The 23,451-nt window shown below is 41.1% G+C and overlaps 1 protein-coding gene across 1 annotated transcript in view; it reads left to right on the top strand.

The window, feature by feature from the left end:
- Window positions 1-207: 207 nt before the first annotated feature.
- LOC109936425 (regulator of G protein signaling 10) overlaps window positions 208-23,451 on the top strand; it is a 40,927-nt gene continuing 17,683 nt past the window's right edge. The window contains exons 1-2 of the mRNA XM_020535043.2: window positions 208-706; window positions 8,212-8,330. Of these exons, the coding sequence (XP_020390632.1) occupies window positions 655-706; window positions 8,212-8,330 (171 nt within the window). The 5' untranslated portion in view covers window positions 208-654. The remainder of the gene's footprint in view (window positions 707-8,211; window positions 8,331-23,451) is intronic.

Consider the following 23,451-nt stretch of genomic DNA (forward strand, 5'->3'; position numbering starts at 1 on the left):
GTAACAAGGTGTAGAGCTGGATGAACACAGCAGGCCAAGCAGCATCAGAAGAAGAAGGGTCTAGGCCCGAAACGTCAGCCTTCCTGTTCTTCTGATGCTGCTTGGCCTGCTGGGTTCATCCAGCTCTACACCTTGTTGCCTCAAAGATTAAGTTACTTGCAAAGTTGATCAACCTGATGATAACCCGGGTAGTTGTGAACATTTTATTTCAAGTATGCATTCTCTAAGCAGGTGATCCTTGCCACAGCCTTTGTAATTCCGGAGGGGTCCTGAAGAATTCTTCCAAGTAGATGACTGCACAGAAGTATCAGTAAATGAGGAGAAATGGTCATCTTTTCACACTGATGACACAGTTTCGCATTTCCTTTCTTTCATTTCTCCCTCTCTTCCTGTTCATTCAGTGGCTGTTTGGGTGCCAATGAATTGCGAGGGCTGAGCTTCTGATGCGTTTTGAGCGAAATGTAAGCACAGGACGCCCATGCCACACTTGTTACAGTAGAGGGGAGGAGGAAGATGCACACTTTTCGCGTCAGTCTCTCAGCGAGAGAGGGGAAGAGCTGACGAGAGCGAGTTTTGTGAGTGTGTGTGTGTGTACGCGGAGAGGCAGAGTCCGAGTTCCTCCTGGTAACCCCTCAGGATCTGACTCCAAGGATCATGTTCGTGTCCAAAGCTGTCAGCCGGCTGAGCCGCAAGCGACCACCTTCAGGTAAGGTCCAGAGGCCACAGCGTGCCCTCCTCTCGGTCAGCAGTTGGGTCTGTCCCTCTTCTCTCTCTCGCCGCAGCTGGATTCTGGCTCTTGTTACCGGGCAACCGAAGGCACCTCAGCCCCAGCCCCTCCCCCTCCCCCCAAGTCCCTCGCGCGACGCCCCCTCGCCCCCCTACTCCAGTTCCTCGCGCGACGCCCACCCTCTAACGGTTTCTTTTCGGCCGGTAGCTTGAGCGTGCCGGCCCCGGCACCGCTGCAAAAAGTTGTGCTGCGAGCGCCGGTTACGACCCACTCGCATTTTTTTTTGCGCCAAAATGCGGAACCAGAAGCAGAAGCAGGAAAAGTTCATTACAGAAAGTAGCTGACTCCCCAAGTTTCTCTCGATCTTTGACGGTCGTCCCCGCTTTTATTTTAAACGGTTCTCCGTCCCTAGCCCGCCAGCCCCACACCGCTGCCAAGTAAGCTCTCTACTTGCTGTTCTCTAACTGGTTTTCTTTGGTATTGGTCCAAGAAAGACTTTTCTCAGCCCAATGAATGAGGAATTGGTTATAGGGAAGGACTTGGTATCTTTCTTTCTTTCTTGCAAAATAATGTTTTTCACCATCAGACTGCACTTTTTGAGAACTCCTAGACTGTGCCCCCACCCTCCCATCACCCCAGCATGAAAGATAGAGGAACGTTAGGAAGCATATGTTTTGATGTGTAGTTATTATCTACACCAGATATTTCTTCAGAAAACACATCATTTCCCCTACTTTTGAGGTCATCTGGCCCACTAACAGATTGACAGCGCGTATAAAACAGCCATTTTGGGTATGATATTAATTAAGCCATGCAGGACAAGTGCGATGAAACGGTTTCCTTCAAAATTAGCCTTTTGGGGAACCATATCAATGCTATCTTCATTATAGTGGTATTGTGGAAGAGAAAATTATTTTGAGCTCCTTTCTCTTTAACCTCATTTCAACTACTATACCCCCTTACTCCTACCATTGATCTTTAGTGATTATACTTTCTTCTGAACAGTCTTCGTGCACTAGTTCTGCCCAAAGGCCTTAAACAGATTCTTGTGCATTGTAAATGTGTTTGTGTCATGAGATACACTATAAGGTTGAATAAATCTGACACATAATCATTTAGATTTAATTAAATGACAAATTTCCATTCAGTTGAAGGCCCAATTTCTGTCTCCTACGTGCTCCTGAAAATTTTCTTGGCTGCAAAAGCTGGCTCATTGTTGAAATAACAACTGGGTGTGAGTTTACATCTATTACTAGTTTGAATTCTGTTCTTCAATCTGGCCGGTCTTACACTATACTTTTATAATGTCATACAGAAGATGTTTTTGTGGCACAATGCCACACATTTAAAAAGCACAGTAGCAATATGGATATGGAATTGGCTGTGCAGAAACAGTGAATAGTTGTTAAAGGGTGATTTCTGGCTGGAGGATAATTATAATGGAATTCTCCAGAGGTCTGTGTTGAGACCCTTGCTTTTCTTGATATGTATAAGTGATCTAGACCTTGGTGTACAGGACATAATTTCAGAGCTTGCATATGCCACAAAACTTGGATGCATTATGAAATGTGAGGGGGAATAGTGTAAAACTTCAAAAGAACGTAAACAAGTATGTGGAGTGGGCAGCCAAGTGGCAGCTGAAGATCAGTGCAGAAAATCACAATTGTGACACAGAAGGAGGTTGTTTTGCTGATCATGCCTGCAATGGCTCTTCAAATAAACATAATTACCTAGTGCCAATTTCCTGCTTTTACCCAATACCTTTGCGCACTGTTTCTATCCAAATAATCATCCAATGCCCTCTTGAATGCCTCAATTGAACTAGCCTCCATCAAATATGTAGGCAGTGTACTCCAAACTCTAACTACTTACTGTGTGACATTTTTGTCACATAATCCTTGCTTCTTTTGCACATCATTTTAGATCGATGTCCTCTATTCTTGCTCTGCTTATAAATGAGAACAGCTTCTCCCTATCTACTCTGTCCAGCTCATTCATACTTTTAAAAACCTCTATCAAATCTTGTCTCAGTCTTCTTTCTTCAAAGAAAAACAGTTCTTTAATTGAACCTCATAACTGAAGTTTCTCATTCCTGAAACCATTCTTGTACATTGCTTCAGTACTCTCTCCAATGCACTCATCTTTCCTATCCTGTGCCCATGACTATACTCAGTACTTCTGCTGAGATCTAACAAGTGTCTCACACAAGTTCAGCATCACCTCCTTGCTATTGTACCTACACCCCTATTAATAAAGCTGAGGACATGGTATGCTTTAATAAATGCTCTCTCCATCTGTCCTGCCACCTTCAATGATCTGTGCACGTAGACACCCAAGTCCCTTTGCTCCTGCATGCCCTTGAGAATTGTACCCAGATTTTATATTGTCTTTCACTGTTCTTCTTACCAAAGGACACCACTTCATTTTTCTCTGCATTGAACCCCATTTACTACTTACCGCTCACTGCACCAACTTGTCAATCAGAAATGTGAAGTGATTCAGTTTGTAGGATGAACATGACAAGAATATAAATTAAAAGATGCAATTCTAAACAGCATGCAGGAACAAAGGGCCCTGTGTGTATTTGTGCATGAATTATTTTAATGTGACAGGACAGGTTAAGAGAGCAGTTAATAAAGAGCACTGAATCCTGGGCTTTATGATTGGTGCAGTAAAGTACAAGAACAAAGAGGTTGTGATGAACTTGTACAAGACACTGATTTAGCCTCAATTGGAATATTTCAACCACTTCTGAGCGCTGCACTTTAAGAAAGATGGTAAGACTTTAGAGAAAGTGCAGAAAAGATTCATTAGAATGGTTTCGGGGAGAGGAATTTCAGTTATGGAGATAGACTGGAAAAGTTAGGATTGCTTTCATTGGAGAAAAGAAAGCAGAGAGGAGATTCAATGGGTCTATTCAAAATCATGAGGGGTCTGGACAGAGTAGGTATGGAGAAAAGGTTCCCACACTTGAAAGCATAGATATTAAAAAGACAGGTGAAGTCCCCATAACCTTACCAGACCATAGCACAGCTCTCATTATAGAGAGAAATTGGTGATGGTTTAACCCAAGGGTCATCATGCCTCAGGTGAGGACAGAAGGAGAGGCTGCACTGATTATGTTACCCAGCAGGGTAATGAAACGTCTGCGGAACAATGAACCAGCTCGGCGAACCAACCAATCACAACATCCACAACCCGAGCTACAAATCTACTCTAAAACCTTAAAAATGCCTTTGTGGTATCTTCAGCTGGTGCAGAATTTGAACCCATGCTATTGGCATCACTCTGTATTGCAAACTGTCTCATCTAGCCAACTGACCTAATCAATCCCCAGATTTGGTGGTAACTTCCTAAACACAACTAACGACAGAATAATCAAAGTAGAAAATTCAGAAGAATCAACCATTCATTTCTGCTGATGTATTAGGATTATGTAGATAGTCAACAAAGCCACATGCATTAACATGCTGGTTTAATGTGGTTATATTTAATACGATCACATGATTAATTAGTACAAAGCTAGATATCGACACGATCTAATTATTTCACCCAATTATTACTGAATTAAAATTGTCGGCTAAAATTTAGATTAGAACTTTTTGTACTATCCACTTCCTTCTATTAGTTAAATCATGCTAGTTCTAATGTTTGGATATTTTAAACAGAAATCTATATTTCTATGCGAAAGAACACTCCAAAAACTAGAAATCATTAGTCCACAATTTTTGAACAATGGCCATTTAGGAACTTAGTAAGAGAGATAATAGCAGGTGTATTACTCCTTAATCGGTTCTTCTTAAATTTCATGATTTCCCTTTATTTAGAGTCATATGGCATGGAAACAGAGCCTTTAGCTCAACTTGTCCATGCCGACCAGATATCCTAAACAAATCTAGTCCCATTTGCCAGCATTTGGCTCATATCCCTTTAAACCCTTCCTACTCATACATCCATCCAGATGCCTTTTAAATGTTGTAATTGTACCAGACTCCACCACTTTGCCTAGCAGCACATTCCATACAAGTACCACACTCTGTGGGAAAAAGTTGCCCCTTAGATCCCTTTTAAATCTTTCCCTTCTTACCTTAAACCTGTGCCCTCTAGTTTTGGACTGTCCCACACCGGGGCAAAGACCTTGCCTATTTACCCCATCCATGCCCCTCATGATTTTATAAACTTCTATAAGGTCACCCCTCAGCTTCTGACGCTCCAGGGAAAGTAGCCCCAGCCTATTCAGCCTCTCCCTATAGCTCAAACCCATCAGCCCTGGCAACATCCTTGTAAATATTTTCTGAACCTTTTCAAGTTTCACAACATCCTTCCTATAGCAGGGAGACCAGCATTGAATGCAGTATTCCAATAGTGGCCTAACTAATGTCCTGTACAGTCGAAACATGACCTCCTAGCTCCTTTACTCAATTCACTGACCAATAAAGACAAGCAGACCAAACACTTTCTTCACTACCCTATCTACCTGTGACTCAACTTTCAAAGAACTATGAACCTGCACTCCAAGGTCTCTTTGTTCAGCAACAATCCCCAGGACCCTGCCATTAAGTGTATAAGTCCTGTCCTGATTTGCTTTTCCAAAATGCAACACCTCACATTTATCTAAATTAAACTCCATCTGCCAATCCTTGGCTCATTGGCCCATCTGATCAAGATCCCATTGTACTCTGAGGTAACTTCTTTGCTGTTCACTACACCTCCAATGTTGGTGTCACGTGCAAACTTACTGACCATGCCTCCTATGTTCACATTCAAATCATTTATATAAATGACGAAAATCAGTGGACCCAGCACCAATCCTTGTCACACATCGCTGGTCACAAGTCTCTACAACCACCCTCTGTCTTCTACCTTCGAGCCAGTTCTGTACCCAAATAGCCAATTTTTCCTGTATTCTGTGTGATCCAACCTTGCTAACCAGTCTGCCATGAGGAACCTTGTTGAATGCCTTACTGAAGTCCATATAGATCATGTGCACTGCTCTGCCCTCATCAATCCTCTTCATTACTTCTTCAAAAAAATCTCAATCAAGTTAGTAAGACATGATTTCCCACACACAAAGCCATGTTGACTATCCCTAATCAGTCCTTGCCTTTCCAAATACATGTAAATCCTGTCCCTCATGATTCCCTCCAACAACTTGCCTACCACTGAGGTCAGGCTCACTGGTCCAAAGTTCCCTGGCTTTACCTTACCACCTTTCTTAAACAGTGGCACCATGTTAGCCTTCCTCCAGTCTTCTGGCACCTCACCTGTGGCTATTGATGATACAAATATCTCAGCAGGGGACCCAGTAATCACTTCCCTAGCTTCCCACAGAGTTCTAGGGTACACCTGATCAGGTCCCAGGGATTTATCCACCTTTATGCTTTAAGACATCGAGCACCTCCTCCTTTGTAATATGAACATTTTTCAAAATGTTGCCTTTTATTTCCCAAGGTTGTCTATCTACTTTTTCTGTATGATTCGCATAGTTAACTATGCTTCTGTCAAAAGATGCAATGTTTTCGTTACAGGGATTAGTTAAGATACATCTGATGATCTAACATCACACTAGCTTAAGAAATATATGATAATCTCTCTCCAATGTCAAATTTAGTTTAATGACTCCTTGTCACTGATTTGATTACAAGACAACATGTGTTCCCTTATATTGTCTATTAAAATATTTCATAACTTTTGAAAAAATATTTATTATATCTCCTCTTAGCCTTACCTGCTCTACTGGAAATAATTCCAGTATCATAAGTTTCTTTTCACACTATTGCTTCTCTGGTATCTTCTAGGTCACTCTGTGCTGTACATCTTCTATGGCTTAAGGTCCTTTCTTCCTTGAGCTTGAAACTGTATACTGCAATGTACAGTGCCACACCAGTACTGTTAAATTCTGGGGTTCTTGTAAATCCTCTGCTGAAGTAGGAGAATCCCTGCAGAATTTCACCTTCTACCACCTTATGTTCTGACTTGTGCCAGTTCATCTCAACTTTTGGCTCTCAGTCAGAGATTTGAGAGGTCAAAACGTTGTCCGTTGAGTGTAAATCTGAGCAGCTCTGTCTTGGAAGAAGTGTTGGATTTTGGGAAAGCAATGACTCGTTCTGCCACTTTGGATGAATGTTAAACACTGTTTCTATGCTGGTGATTGATCAGATTTTGGAGACTTTCATCTGTACATTGGCTCCGCCACTCACCACTTCTAAATCTGTGTCTCTTACCCTGGCAGAAGAATCGCCAAATGTTTCAAGATTTTTCAGTTCTGACACTAGAATAAGGGAACCAGACTTATTAGTTTGAACACTGGAATCTGTCTGTTTCCTCCCAAAATCGTACCTACACTATAAGCAGGTAAAATTGTGAGGAAAACCAATTTTTCCAGTATTTTGATCATCATTTTTTTCCTTAAGCAATTCAAATAGGAACAGATAGATTGATTATTCACTTCATTATTTTAGCTATTGCTAAAATAGCTACTGCTATTTCTTCTGACAACAGTAATTGAATTTCATATCAATTGTATTTAAAGAAGTTTGTAAAGTTAAGTAAGGTCTTATAGAAATATGTATTTTGTTTTTCTTTTACTTAAGCTTAACAAAATAAATTTGGTAATTGCTTGGTATCACAGAATGTAAACGCTGCTAAAATGAGACATAAAAGTCATGGAAGTCTGATTTCTTGCTTTCTAGTCTTGATGAGTGCAAGTTGAAAAACTGTATTCTTTAAACAAAATGAATTTGAGATCTATTGGGATCTTCACAGAAATGCCTTGTGATTTCAGAACAATGGAAACTGTTGTCAATGTACTGTTGGTGAAAAACATGCAAAGCCTTAATAGTTTCTATCCCAGAATAGCAGGATGATGTCTTAAAATTTGTTATTGAAACAGTTTACTTACCCCTGCATTTTGCTAATGCAAATCTCTATCTTTGTGTCTATAGTCACCTGCCACTTAGCAACAGTGATTGTACTTGATCTAACTTGGATGATTTACGTATTTATACACTTATATTGCTGAGATGTAACTAAGAACTGTCTAAATGTTGCAAAGTGGTGATAGCTTTGGATGTCTGCTAGCTTAACCTGGTAGCTAATGTGTCTGAATCTCGCCCATTCTGCCTATTAAATGTCCCTTCCAATGCTGTGGCTTAACTTTGTTATTCTTTGGCCATATGATTTGTAAATAAAAAATGTTGCTTGCCTTGGTACAATGATGAGCATGTAGATGTATGTAAAAAAATTTGTTGTAGATTGCTGCCACAGAAAAGCAAATTGTAGAAGTGTGATATTTTTTCATGAATTCTCAGGAGGAGTTAATTTCCATTATCTATGAACTGTCAAGGGAAACTATTCAAAAAGAAAGCAAATATTTTCCTGAGGTTGGTCTGTCATCTCAGTTAATCTGACCAATATAAATTCTGCTAAAACTCGTTATGTCACAGAAATATTCATTGTAAAGTATTATGCCTTTTTTATTACAGAAATTCATGATAATGATATGCGTGCAACTGATAGCCAACAGAATTCAACAGGAACCTCCAAGTGGGCTATTTCATTAGAAAATCTTCTAGAAGATCCAGAAGGAGTAAAACATTTCCGGGTTTGTCAGCTTTAAGTTTGTTAAGTGGATTTGTTGAAGTTTGTTTTACTGGCTATTGTGAAAACAGGAGAATTATTTCAGTTAATGAAGTTCACATTTATTGCATAAAGAATATCATTTTTTAAAAAATTATTTTTCTTGTTTTCTGTTCTCTCCTATTCCTTTATTCTCTTGTTTTATTTTCTTTTTCTTTCCCTTATTCTCATTCACTCTTTTTCATTCCTTGGTAGAATGGAATTTGAATTCTTTGGCATTAGAATTGTGAATTAAAACTTGATATCATTACCATTTAAGATGTAAAGGGGCTTGACAAAGTAGAAGGAGCAATCCAGAGTGAGAGGTCACAGTTTTAGGATAAAAGGGAGCAAATTTAAAACAGAGATGAGGAGAAAGTACATCCCTCAAAGGGTTGTGGATCTGAGAAATTCACTACCCAAGTGTGTACTGGATGCTGGGACATTGAGTAAATCTAAGGAGGAGAATGACAGATACCTAAATCAGTAATGGGTTGAAGGGTTATGGAGAGCAGCCAGGAAAGTGGAGTTGAGGCCAAGATGAGAAGAACCATGATCATATTAAATAGCAGAGCAGGCTCCTTAATTGCTCCTGCTCCTAGTTTATGATTTAATGTTTGTTAAAAATGAATCATTTTGGTGATCTCTCATCAACTTTTCAGGAAAATTGTTTGAGCTGAAATAAATACCAATATCAATTAGCTTGATGCCTTAGTTCTGGTATGTACAACGGAGTTATTGGAAATCTCACTATTATTCCAAAAATTTAAGAACCTAACAGAAATGTATTATACCTTCGCAGCAGAAATACCACCAAAGGCTACTTCTCAATATTTATTTTTGTTTATTTATTCGTGGGATGTAGATATCGTGACCAATATTTATTGCGTGTCCTTATTTGTTCTGTGTAGCATTTTGATACAACAATTGGTGGGCAATTAAGAGCAAACACCATGCTCTCGTGGAACGTGAGTCACTCACTGCCAGACTAAGTAAAGATGGCATATTATCTCCCTGAATGGCATGAATTAACCAGTTAGGTTTTTAATCATAATCTGGTAGTTCCATGGTCATTTTTAATGATAATTCAGTTAAAATATTACCAAGAACTCAAATCTTAAACTGCGGAGATGGAATTTAAACTTTTGTTCTAGTGAATTATTCCTGCAGGTTAATATTAACATTAATAGCCAACTGGCAACTTAACCACTTCATGACTACATCCCCCTAGTTATTGATGTAAATGAGGAACAGTCTTCAGGAAGTGATATCAGCTGACAGCAGGAAGACGACTTAGAGATTGACCAAATTGGAAAAATATTCTCTCAAAGGCAGATAAATCCATTTCTTAAAAAGGGACACTTTATTGGTCTACCTTTAAAAAATATTTGCATAGTTGTACAGTGTATGATGAATTGGAACAATGTATTTTGTTATGGCCTGGTGAGAGGAGAATTGGCTCCATTCTTGTTAAACTGAGACCACAGTTGGTCAGTTGATTACTCATTCCCACTGCGTAAGTGAAATTTATAGATTTGAGTTCTTGGTGAATAGATGTTGCTCTGATTCACTTTTCACTGGCATTAAACATCCAAAACCTGAGGGAGGGAGGGAGAGAGAAAAAAAACTGCCCGTTCTGCTGCTACAAGTCTATCATTCATCGTTCTGTTGCCTGAAATACTTTTAATTTGTGGGTATTCCCATGTAGGGCTTCATTGTTTCTTTCAAACTGGATAATCTGCAGTGGAGTCATTCATTTCAATATAATGGAGGCAAGATCATGGAATATTTTTACAGCAGAGATAAATAGATTCTTGTTAAACAAGGGAATCAAAGATTTTTGGGGGGTTAGATGGAAATATGGACTTCGAAATGCAAATAGATTCACCCTTTGGAACAGGGTCAAGAGACCAAATGGCCTACTTCTAATTTATAAGTTCATAAAAGAAAATTTCAAAATGATGTAAATCAAACAGGGGACAAAAACAAATGAGTAACTTGTTTTCAGTCATTTGGGTTACATATTAATTGTAACTAAGACTAGGTCTTTTGATGGTTTCATGAACTGGCTCACTGTCAAGTGATCACTATAGTCATCTTAAATCAATGCTTTTTCTTTTTTAAAACCATTTTAAACCTATGAAGGGTCTCATTAAAAATCAGATGATGCAAGTTGAAAACTGATGGTCTCTTGTTACCATTATTGTGACTAATGTAACCTACTATGTATGCTTTAGCTCTGAATTGACTAGGGGCAGGATATTCTGTATGAGTGTCATGACCAATGTCTTGATGAAATGTGGGCTCAAACTTGCAATGTGTGGGTAACAGTCTTTGGGCTATGATTTTCCATCCAACTGTTTAAACTTTAACATTAAAGATATCTTTAACAGCTGGGCCATCATGTGGAGGAGGAAGGGCAGCCCACTACTGCAGCTGAAGGCAAGCAGGCAGGGATGGCCTGATGCACCAGCTCCCAGGTTTACTGGTGGCAGCCCATCCCACTTATGCCTCTAAGCAGATTTTTAAAATAAAATCCAGTTTATTGTAAATACAAGGTTTATATAATAGTTATGCTTTTGTGGTGCCTCTCTAATTTAAGTTGGTTCAGAAGGAGTTACAGGACTTGCTCTGAATTCTGCTTTGATAAAAAAACCCTTTGTTAAAGGTTAAGGGGTGGGTGGGGTTCAGGTTGTCTTGCTGGAAAGCAGGAGCTAGATATTTGCACCTGTGGACAACAGTAAAGCAAAGCGTTGTGCTGACAGCAGGTTGACTCTTGGTCTCCAAGTCTCACAGGGACATTTTAGGAATTCCAAGACAGAGTTCCAGAGGAAAGCGGATTAGCATTTCTACCTGAGTGCATAGTCTATTTGAGTCAGTTTGCTGTGGAAATGGGCTTTTGGAAGGGAAGGTCCATAGAAACCCACTGTAGTTTCAGATTTCTGCACTTAAGATATCCTTTGACTTTTTTAGATTCATTTATGGCTTGTGGGCATTGCTGACTAGGCCAGCACTTATTATCCATCCCTAATTGTCCAGAGGATGGTTAAGAGTCAACCACATTGCTGTGGGTCTGGAGTCACACTTAGGCTAGAGCAGGGAAGGATAACAGTTTAATTCCCAAAGAGCATGAGTGAACCAGATGGGTTTTTCCAACAGCAACAATGGTTTCATGATCATCATTGGAGTCTTAATTCCAGATTTTTATAGAATTCAAATTCCATCATCTGCCATAGTGAGAATTGAACCCAGGCTCTCAGAACACTACCTTGTTTCTGGATTAATAGGCTAGCAGTAATACCACTAGGCCATTGCCTCCTCAAACTTAGATACACAGTAAGTCTGCAGCCATCTGCAAGACAAAGAGCAGAAATTAGATTGCAGCCTTGCACCTGAAGCAGCGAGAATGAACTTATTGTTCACCATGCAGGGCACAGATGGTAGCTTAAGCTCGAAATAAAGATACTAAATTTGAGAGGATTTAAGGGAAGTTGGTAAGGTAACCTTGGTTTGGCTTGAGGGAAGGATTCTCCATGTAATCCTTCATTGAAACTCAGTTCTGGATTAAAAAGAAACCTGGCTGGGAAAGGAAAAGGAAACAGGCTAAAAGGGAGAGAACAGCTTTTGTTGGTTCTGAGAGAACAGAGTGTCTTCTTAAGAGACAGTGTAAAGTATAACCATAGCAGGAGATCTTCAATCATGCTAAAATGTTAGTGGGAAGTTTGTTTGTAGTTTAGGGTAAAGGTTGCTCAGAAAATAGTGTTTAGTCAATGTGCTTTTAGTTTGTTAAATGTATTAACACTTGAAATCTTTGTTTGATCAAATACCTTTATTAAAAAGTTATAGGTCTCTATGGAGATTATAGCAAGTTGGTCTCCAACAATAGGCCTTAATTTTCCTGGATTGACAAACTGCTTTGGCAAGTGATATGAATTTAGGCATCTGCCGTCCATGGTGTTTAAAAGTTTAGCCCCAAATTTGCTTTGTTCTGTTATGATTTAGTCTGTTTTCAGGATTGTTGTTGTATTTCTCCAGTGTTATCTTTAGAATTTGTTAATCTGGGATTTTCCCTTTAAGACTGCGCTATAAACAGTTTTTGTGGCTTTTTCTTATAGTAGTGTTGGATTTCTGCAAGGTGTAATTTTGAAAACAAATGTTTTCTACCATCTGCTTAAGTTCTAAAGTATCAATTTCAGTGCATTGTGAATTCTTGTTGAACATGGTTAATTGAGAACTTGTATGGATGGATGATTCTTTAGAATCTGTTATTAGGTATTAATTTTGTTTGTGGGCCATCCTTTGTCTTGGGGTTTTCCTTCCAGTTGGAATGAGAAGCCACCTACATGGCTATGCAAGTATGAACAAAACAATTGTCATACCCCTCTCGAGCTTGAGAGAGTCAACTGGCATGATTATTATTGTGAACTACTCCCTACTGTCATTTCTTTTTATAACTTGTTAAGGAGGCAGCCAGTCCACAAAAATACATTTTTAGCTGTATGCCTCACAATAAAGAAAGTGGAGGGATCTTTCTGTATTTGGCAAATATTTAAATAGGAGCAGCTACAAAAACAAAATCCAAAGTGAAATGAAAATACTAGCTTTGCCTTTACTTTTGGTTCTACTTCAGGCCCAGCAATCTTGGCCCTCTTATATAATTTTATGTGGATATTGGTTGGGTGTGCAGTTGTCTTCAGATATTTATGTACCAGATACATTTGGTAGCTGTCTACAGATGTGACTAGGTCGGATCAGTTTCATCTCTTATATTGTCTTTGAAATCATATATAATGGTCAAACAAAAAAGATAAAACTCTAGGGTGTGATTGTGATTTGCTGTCTGTATATACAGTTAACTAATGATTATGCATGCCTTTGGGATAAAGATCACAAAAGATCAATAAAGGGCATGTTTTGAATTCTGTGTTTGTCCACAAACATAGGTGGAAGCAGAAGTAGGCCATTCGACCCCTCAAGCCTGCTCTGCCATTTAATATGATCTTGGCTGCTCATCGGGCCCAATACCCTAATCCCACCCTCCCCTATATCCCTTGACAGATTTAGCTCTTGTGGCTAAACCAACTTCCTTCTTGAAAGGAATTTAATGTTTTGGCCTCAACCACTCTTGTTGTAGTGAATTCCACAGGCTGACCATTCTCTGGTTGAAGAAATTTCTCCTCATCAGTCCTAAATAGGTTTACCCCTAATCCTTAAACTATGATCTCTGGTTCTATCAGTCACTTCATTTTTTCCATTGTTGGGAACATCCTTTCTGCATCTAACCTGTCTGGCCCTTAGAATTTTAATGGATTTCTGAGATTCTCCCCTCATTCTAAAATTCTAGTGAATATAATCCTAACCAACTGAATCTCTGCTTATACATCAGTCCTGCCATTCCAGGAATTAATTTGGTAAACCTTCACTGCACTCCCTCTCCACCAAGAACATCCTTCATTGAATAAGGAGGCCAAAACTACACACAATACTCCAGGTGTAGCCTCACCAATGCGTTGTATAATTGCAGCAAGACATCCCTATTCTACTATCATCCTCTTGCAATAAGGCAAACTGTATGCTGGCCTTCATTTACTGCCTGCTGCAGCTGCATACTTACTTTCAGCAATTTCTGCACAAGGATACACATGTTTCATTGAGCAGTCCCCTCTGTCAATTTACAGCTAAATAATAATAATTTGACTTCCTAGTTTTGCTACCAAAGTGAATAAACTCACATTTAGCCACATTTCACTACATCTGCCATGCATTTGGTCCACTCAGTCGGTCTGTTCAAATCAGAATGCAACATCTCTGCATTCTCTTCACAGCTCACCCTTCTATCAAGCTTTCTCTCATCTGCAAATATTGAAATATTACATTCAATGCCCTCATCTAAATGATTTAGATATATTGTAAATAGCTTGGGTCTTAGTACTGATCCCTGTGATACCTCACTAGTCACTGCCTGCCATGCAGAAAGAGACCCATTTATTCCTACTGTTAGAATATTTGTCAGCAGACAAGATACAATCCAATGAACCACATCCACTAGCTTTCCCAATCAACTATTAATTACATCCTGGAAAAATTCCAGGAGATTTGTCAAGCATGATTTCTCTTCTTGTAAAACCATGCTGACTGTTCCTGATTCTACCACAATTTGCTGTGTGCTCTGCAGGGAATCCTTGCTAAATGAACTCTAGCTTCTTCCCCACCGCTGAAGTCAAGCTCACTGATCTATAATTCCCAATTTTCTCTCTACCTCCCTTTTTACATAGTATGGTTATATTAGCTACCCTCCAGTCTGTAGGAACTGTTAGAGTTAAGAATCTTAGAAAAATGACCACCCACCAATACATCCCCTATTTCTAGGGCCACTTTAAGTACTCTAGGTGTAATTATCAGGCCATGGGAATTTATCAACATTCAATCCCATCAATTTCTCCAAAGCTATTTTATCTACTAATACAGATTTGCTTCAGTTTCTCCCTCTTTGTGTTCACAGTCATTTCTGGTGTTAGTCCTGTACTCATTTGTACAGACAGAAGGTAGGTATGAATTTAGTTTATCAGCCACTTCATTTTTTCCATTATAAATTACCCTGTTTCTGACTGTAATGGACCCAATTAGTTTTCACCAGTCTTTTAATCATTACTTAAAAAAAAACAGAAAGTGAGTTCTTATGTTCCCCATGAGCTTACTCTAATACCGTTTTCCCCTTCTTAATCATTCACTTGGTCCTCCTTTGACTTCTAAATTGTTCCCAATCCTGTATTTTTTTCTTGCATTTAATACTATCTATAAACTTCCTTTGTAAGCCATTGTCTGGCCACCAAACCAGGTAAGGATACTTTAATGCCCTTGAGGGAAACGTGAGCCGGATGGGTTTTTCAATCAATTCATGGTCATCACTAGATTCTTAATTCCAGATATTTATTGAATTCAGATTCCACCATTAGCTGTGGCAGGATTTGAACCCAGGACCCCAGATTGTTATCTGGGTCTTTGGATTAACAGTCCTGTGATAGCCTAATGGTATTATCACCTCCCCTTTTTGCTGTTTGAAAGTTTGCCATTGCCTATCCACTCATTCCTTTCAGTAACAATTCCCAATCCATCATAGCTGCCTCATGCCTTGTAGCTTCCCTTAAGATTCAGAACCTTAGTCTCAGAATCAATTACCTCATTGTCCAACTTTATGAAGATTTCTATCATTGTGGTAGCTCATCCCAAAAGGGGACTCACAATTACATTACCAATTGTTCCTTTTTCATTGTGCAATACTTAGCCCATGATGGCCTGTTCTCTAGTTGGTTCCTCAACATATTGGTACAGAAAGCCACCTCATACACCAAGAATTTCTACTGTATGGTATTGTGACTAATTTGGTTTGCCCAATCCATGTGCAGATTAAAGTCACCCTGAAATAACTGCAGAGGCTGGTATCCCATCACCAAGTCACCCTTTACCTGTGCACAGTATGCTGGCTGTGGCCAGCCAGCATGAAGTCATTTGCCGGAACTGTGGAGATTCTCATCTCCTGGTTATATTAGTCAATCAGGAAAGCCCTGGCTGACTAGGAGGTCATTGAGGGTTGTTAACCTGGGCCCAATCACTATACTTCTCCTCCCCTACATCTGGTGATGCAAGCCTGGTCTTTGGCTTGCAGCTTTCTGGTGACATTTTCACTCCAAGTCTGGTTACTCTGATTTGGAATCAGACATGGGCGGTGTGCATCAGACCATAGCCCATCTCGTGTCCAGACCGTGTTGGGAGAATTTCCTCCTGACAGTATTGGTGCTGCATCCATCTTGGACTCTGATGTTTGCTCAACAGTAACCTGAGGGGGTATAGCCTACGGTTTCTGATGGGCTTAACTGTTTTAGGGGTCAGGTATGTTTTGCTTCTGCCTGTTGGTAAGGTAACAGCTTACAGGTGATCCACGTGTTTCTTTGTGACTGTATTGCCTACCTGAACTTTGTAGGTCACGGGACCTGACCTCACATCAACCTTGCCTAGTACCCATACAGGGCCATTCCCAGGATTCTGGCACCAAAAACTTGGTCTCTGGAATTAAATTGTCTCTTGCTTAGAGGTGACAGGTGGCTGGCATTGATGTTCTGGTTGCTGTTTCAACACACCCCCTGCCCCAGGTCTGGGAAAATCAGGTTTAACTGGATGTTGAGTCTTCTCCCCATCAGCAACTTTGCTGGAGCTATCCCTGTTCTTGCATGTGGGGTGGTCTTACAGGCAAAGAGGTACTGGGACAGTTTGGTATCAATTAATGCTTTAGGCTGCTTCTTTAAGCCTGCCTTCAATATTTGGAAGGCTTTTTCTGCTAGACTATTGGGTGATGAATGAAGTGGAGCTGTCGTTAGTGCCGAATGTCATTGGACTGTAGGAAATATTCAAATTCCTGGCTGGAAATTGATGTCCCATTGTGCATGACCAATACTCCTAGGAGTCCATGTATGCTCGCAGCTTCTCAAATATAGTCGTCCCAGAATTTGCTGAGTGAATTCTATGCACATCCAACCACTTTGAATGGGCATCCAAAGTGACCAGAACATTGAGCCCATGAAGAGACCAGTATAGTCAACAGGCAATGGAGTTCAGGGTTTAACTGGGGATTACCACAAGTGTGGGGGTGCTGCTGATTTTTGTCTTTATTAGCACTCTGGGCAGTGCCCTACCAATGCAGCTATGGTGTCGTCCAATCCTGGCCATCAGACAGTTTCTTGCCAGCATCTTCATCTTGGAGACTCCTGGATGACCCTGGTGGAGTTCTGCCAGCAAACTTTTACTTGGGAGAATCACCCTTGCTCCCCATAGTAATATGTCCTCCTCTATAGTGATCTGGTCTCACTAGGTCCAGAAAGGTTTCAGTCAGTTGTGATGCCCTTCTGTTTCCTGCATTACCACCAGCTGTTAGTTCCATTAGCACCAGGTCCTTGTGTCCACAGTTGGATGTTGTCAGTAGTGACTGGAGGTGCATCCAGGAAGTTCAAACTCAAGATGGACTCTTCTGGTGGAATATGTCAGTGGGAAGTGGCTCAAGGCATCCACGTTAGCTGCTTGGCTTCCTGGATAGTATTCTAACTTGTACTTGTGTGTGCTGAGTATAAGTTTGAATTCTGCTGGAAGCTATGGGTAGCACTGCCTTGTCTTCCTTCAGTAGGCCTAGCAGGTATTGTGATCAGTTACTATGACAAATGCATGTCTGTAAAGGTACTGGTGAAACTTCCTTACACCAAAGATGCCACCAAACATTCCTTTTCTATCTGGGTATATTTGTGTCCAGCATTAGGCAAAATCCAGGAAGCTATCAGACATTTCTCTCCATTGGAGCACCAGTGAGCCAATGCTATCCTGATACCATATGCGGAGGCATTGCATGTCAGCACTACCTCTCACTTTGGATTAGTGACGATAGATACTTTTTCACTTCTTGGCTACATGACCGTTACCAAGGCAGACCCTTTTTCAATAGCAGGTATAAGTGTGCCAAGATGGAGGCCAGGTTACGTATGAGTTTTCTGTAATAATTCATTAACCCAAGGAGAGATGCTAGCTCTGGTACAGATGAGAGCGCCAGGGCTCCTTTGATTGCCCTCACTCTCTTCCAATGGGTGTAACCCAGTTTTTTTTGGCTCTATAACCCAAGTAGGTCACTTGGGGTGCCTGGACCACACATTTTTCCTTTCTAAGGCATATGCCCACCTGGGAGAAATGTTTAAGCACTATGTCCAAGTGCTCTTTATTGGTCTTTCCTGTTATTAGTAAGTCATCCAGATCAATGGCACAGTGGGGTAGTCTTTGTAAAATGTTCTCCATGGTCCACTAGAAAATGGCACAGGATGATGATACCCTAAATGGCAGTCTTGTATATTGATATAAACCCTTTTGGGTACTAATTGTAGCATACTTCTGGGACTCCTCATCCAGTTGCAATTGCAGGTAGGCGTGGCTCATGTCCAGCTTCGTAAAGGATAGACGTCCTGCCAACTTTGCGTACAAGTCCTCGATACGAGGGATCAGGTATTTATCCAGTTGCAAGAACGACTTACCATTTACTTAAAATCCCCACAAAGGCGAACTGAGCCGTCAGGCTTCACAATTGGTCTGATCAGTGCTGTCCATTTTACAAACTGCACTGGTTTGATTATTTCTTTGCTCTCCAGTCTCCTGATTTCCACCTCTAGTTTTGTTCTCAAGGCAAACAGTACCAGGTGGGCCTTGCAAAATCTCAGAATTGATTCCTAGTCCACATGTAAAGTGGCTTTAGCCCCTTTGATGATCCCAATCCTTCCCGAAACACTCTTGGTATTTCACTAGGATTTTACTGAGGCTGCCATTTTCTAATTGAAAAATGTTGAGTCAATCGTGGTGAATCTTTCTCAACCAATTCCGACACAATAGACCTGGGCCTGAGCCTTTAACTACCATCAGTGGTAACTACACCAACTGACTGGAACCAAAATCATACCCTTAATCTGCAATGGTTCCCCAGACTTTTCAGTCTGGTTGAGGCATTGTGCAAACTTAAGGGCTGGAGTCACAAGCAAATCTTGGGAAAGACAGATGCTGCAACCACAGATACAGCTGCACTGATAATCAACCTCCATAGGAACTGGGTGACATTTAACCAAACATTAATTTCAATTTGGATCTCAGCAATTTAATTGTTCCAGCTGACATGTAGGGGGACTTGCCAGGGTGTGCATGCTCCTGGGTACCAGCCTTCAAGTTTTCTTACCCAGGTCAGGCCCAATAGGACTCATTTGCTCCCTTGATTCTGCATATGAGCAACCATAATGGCTTGCATGTCCAGATCCTGAAGAACTTTTCAGCTACTGGTTGAAGCTCAGCTTTGTTGTGGGGTTCTGCTGTGGGTTTGCCTAGGTTTCCTCTGCTCAGGATGTGCGTTGAGGGGCTCTGCAATTGCCTACACAAGTGGTGTTCTCCAAGCTCAGTCAGAGAGCTGAGGGAGTCCACTTCCATTAGGATGCTCTGTAGCTGCCAAGCTGCACTTGCTGCATTTACTAATGACAAGGCAAGTTGTACTGCCTGTTTGAAGTCCAGTTGGGCATCAGCTAGTAGGCACTTCTACATGGTTGTCATTAATCCCACATAACAAATAAATCTCAGCATCTTATTTAGTGTTAACCCAAAATCACATGTCTCTGCCAGTCATCTCAACCTTGTCAAAAATCCTAAATGGATTCCCCAGTTTCTGTAACAGCTGAATAAAGCCTTTAGCATCTCAGAATTAGGAGGTGGTTTGGGGTTGTAATATTCCTTAAACAGCTCCATCAACTCTTGAAAGGTTTTAGTGTCTGGTGCCTCTGGGAAAGTTAAGCCCCTTATAGTGGAGAATGCTGCAGGCCCACAAACAGTCAAAAGGATTACTTATTGCTTTTCATCTGCCCCAATGTCATTTCATAGAATCATAGAATCCCTAGTGTGGAAACAGGCCCTTCGGCCCAACAAGTCCACACCAACCCTTGGAGCATCCCACCCAGACCCATCCCCCTGTAACCCACACACCCCTGAACACTATGGGCAATTTAGCATGGCCAAGCCACCTAGCCTGCACATTTATGGACTGTGGGAGGAAACCAGAGCACCCAGAGGAAACCCACACAGACAGGGCGAATGTGCAAACCCCGCACAGACAGTCACCCAAGGCTGGAATTGGAAAAAAATATCACATTCTTTCTACTTACTGGGCCCAGTCTTCAACAGCAGGATCAAGTGAGTCAAGCTTTCCAAATAAAGTCATGATGCCAGAAATGCTTACCTCAACTCCAAGATAACTGTAACAAGCAAATGTTCTTCAGGCACATCCTGTTTTCTCTCATCACCACTGATATAACTGCACAGAAGCCAGTACCCTTATTACCAAGTCACCCTTTATTTATTTGTGCACAGTATATTGGCTGTAGCCAGCTAGCTCAGAGTCAGTCACCTGAACTGAGGGCTTTACTGGCTCCATCCCCGCCTCTTCGACCTGTTTGTTTCCTCTCCACCTATCCTCTCCTCTATCCCTCTTCTATCCGCCTCCCACTCTCTCCCTATTTATTTCAGAACCCCCTCCCCCTCCCCCTTTTCTGATGAAGGGTCTAGGCCCAAAACATCAGCCTCTCTGCTCCTATGATGCTGCTTGGCCTGCTGTGTTCATCCAGCCCTGCACCTTGTTGTCTGAGATTCTCATCTCCTGGTTATATCAGTCAGCCAGGGCTTTCCTGATTGGCCCAGGTAAACAACTGCAATCAATGACCTCTTGGTCAACGAGGTCAGCCTGGTTCCAATCACTACACATCCACAATTACAGATGTTCCTTTACCACATGTATCTCTGATTTCTTGCTTAATGCCAATCCCAACGTCACCAGTCCAGTTTGGTGGTCTGTGTACCACCCTCGCTAATGTTTTTTGCCCCTTGGCATTTCTCAGTTCTACCCACGCAGATTCTACATTGTCTGACGTAAAATCTTTCCTCAATATTGTAGTTATATTCTCTTTAACTAGTAATGCAACTCCACCAGCTTTTCGTTTTTGTTAGTTCATCCTAAATACTGAATATCCCTGGATGTGCAGTTTCCAACCCTGGTCACCCTGCAGCCGTGTCTCCGTAATCTCAACTATGTGATACCCGTTCATATCTATTTGCTTAGTTAATTCATCTGTCTTATTTCAAATGCTCCATGCATTCAGAAACACAAAGCCTTGAAGTTTGTCTCTTTAATGTTCTTTATCCCAGTCCCACTAGTTTTTACTGTGGCCTTGATTGATTCTGGCCTTTGATTTTTTTGCATATTACTTCTCTTATTCCAATTTCTGTCTTTTGTACTTGTCCTCAATTCCCCTTTGTCTGCTACCTTTCATACATTCCCATCTCCCTGCCAATTTAGTTTAAACCCTCCACAACCACTCGAGCAAATACTCCCCCAGGACATCAGTCCCAGTCCTGCACAAGCATAACTTGTCCAGTTTGCACTGGTCCCATCTCTCACCATCGCTTTGGCCAATATATCCTTCTATTTCTACACTGTCTAGTGCATGACACTGGTAGTAATCCTGTGACCACTACCGTTGAGGTCCTACTTTACACTTGCTTCCTAACTCCCTATTTTCTTTGCCTGTGTCATTTGTACCAGTGTATACCACAACCACTGGTTGTTCACCCTCCCCTCCAGGATGTCCTGTGGCTGTTCTGAGACATCCTGAACCCTATCACCAAGGAGGCAACATACTATCCTGAATTCTCGTTTGCGGCTGCAGAAACAACTGTCTATTCCCCTTACAATTGAATCCCCTATGACTATTGCATTTCCACACTTTTTGCTCCTCCCCTGTGTAGCAAAGCTAACCATGGTGCCACAAATTTGGTTGTTGTTGTTTTCCCCTGAGAGGCCATTCCACTCAACTGTATCCAAAACAATATATCTATTCTTCAGGGGAATAGCTACAGGGGATTCCTTCAGGAACAAAACAGAAGTTGCTGGAAAAGCTCAGCAGATCTGGCAGCGTCAGTGAAGAAAATTCAGAGTTAACATTTTGGGTCCAGTGACCCTTTGTCAGAACCCAAGACTCGACACCAGACCCAAAATGTTAACTCTGATTTTTCTTCACAAATGCGGCCAGACCTGCTGAGCTTTTCCAGCAACTTCTGTTTTTGTTCCTGATTTACAGCATCCTCAGTTCTTTCAGGTATTCCTTCAGTGTCTGCCTAAACCTCTTACTCTGCCTGATGGTCACCCATTCCTGTTTTGCTTGCGGAATCCTAGCCTGAAATGTGACTACCTTTCTGTATGTGCTATCCATGATTCTCTTAGCTTTGCAAATACTCCACAATGTCCCCAGCCACCACTCTGGCTCTGAAATTTGGGCTTCCAGGAGCTGTGGCTCAATGCACTTCCGGCATCCATAATGGTCCCAAGCACTAGAAATATGCCCGGCTTCCCACATAGAGCAGGAGCAGTACACCACAGCTTTGAGCTCTCCTGTGTGACCTACCCCTCTGGACCCTTCCTTCTTGTTCCTTTTTATTACAGAATACAGCCACTTGCAACAATAAACCACAAAAAGACCTTACAAAATATAAACGATGAAAGTCGTAAATATTTACCTGACCTTACCTACCACTTACCAGTCAAACTCTGCGTTGTAGCCTCTACATCTGCAGTAGGGTAAAACCACTCCGGTTTTCCTGCAACTAGACTGTTGGGTTTCATGAAGACCGGGAGAGGATTAGGAGTTAAATTGCAACATACAAGAAATGTGACTCTGGCATGTACTTGATGTCATTTTTATGTCAGTGGATATCTTAACATCTGAGCATAGTTAATCAGCATAATTAAATTGGTTTCCCACAATGCAATTCAGTAGTTGAGTTAAAATTTGCTGGTATTGTATGGATTTCCTAAAGGACAGGAAACGTAGTGATGATAGTGAGATGAGAGGTGTAAACTCTAACATTGAATCTTGTTTTAGCTCTCCTTGAGAGCCAAGAGGAGCAGGACAACTTAGCTTGGTTCATCAAGTAAACTTGCCACCTTCTGATTGCAGCCTCACTCATTACATTCCCACCCGTACTACCGTGATGTCTCATCTACCCTGCTGAAGTGTGTTGTGGGTTTTCCCTCCCAACCACTGTTTTAATTGTCAATTTGACTAGATCCGATTCAGAAAATGAATCTAGCAGATAATTATTTGGTCAAGATGACTGCATGCTGAGTTCTTTGGACATTTTGGATCTACCTGAATTTTGCAACCAGTATTGCAATTACATTCACCACTCTGTGCTGAACATGTCCTTTCCTAAAGATCATTAGTGAACCAACTGAGGTTGGTTAATAGATTTTTTTTTATGCTCACCATTGCTTAGGCTAGTTTTATATTCGAGATTTAGTCACTGTGTTAAAATTTCAGCTGCCATGAATGCATATCCCCAGAGCATTTGAATATGTCTCTGGATTACTAGTCCAATGTCATTACCTCTGACCCCACCTTTTCTCATAATCACTCCGCTTATTTACTAATGATGGAGTGATAGTGATAAAATCCAGTCAAATATTTATCCAGAAAATATGGTCAAATAAAAGTAGA

Source organism: Rhincodon typus, chromosome 20 (assembly GCF_021869965.1).
Source record: "Rhincodon typus isolate 14 chromosome 20, sRhiTyp1.1, whole genome shotgun sequence".
Lineage (NCBI taxonomy): Eukaryota > Metazoa > Chordata > Chondrichthyes > Orectolobiformes > Rhincodontidae > Rhincodon > Rhincodon typus.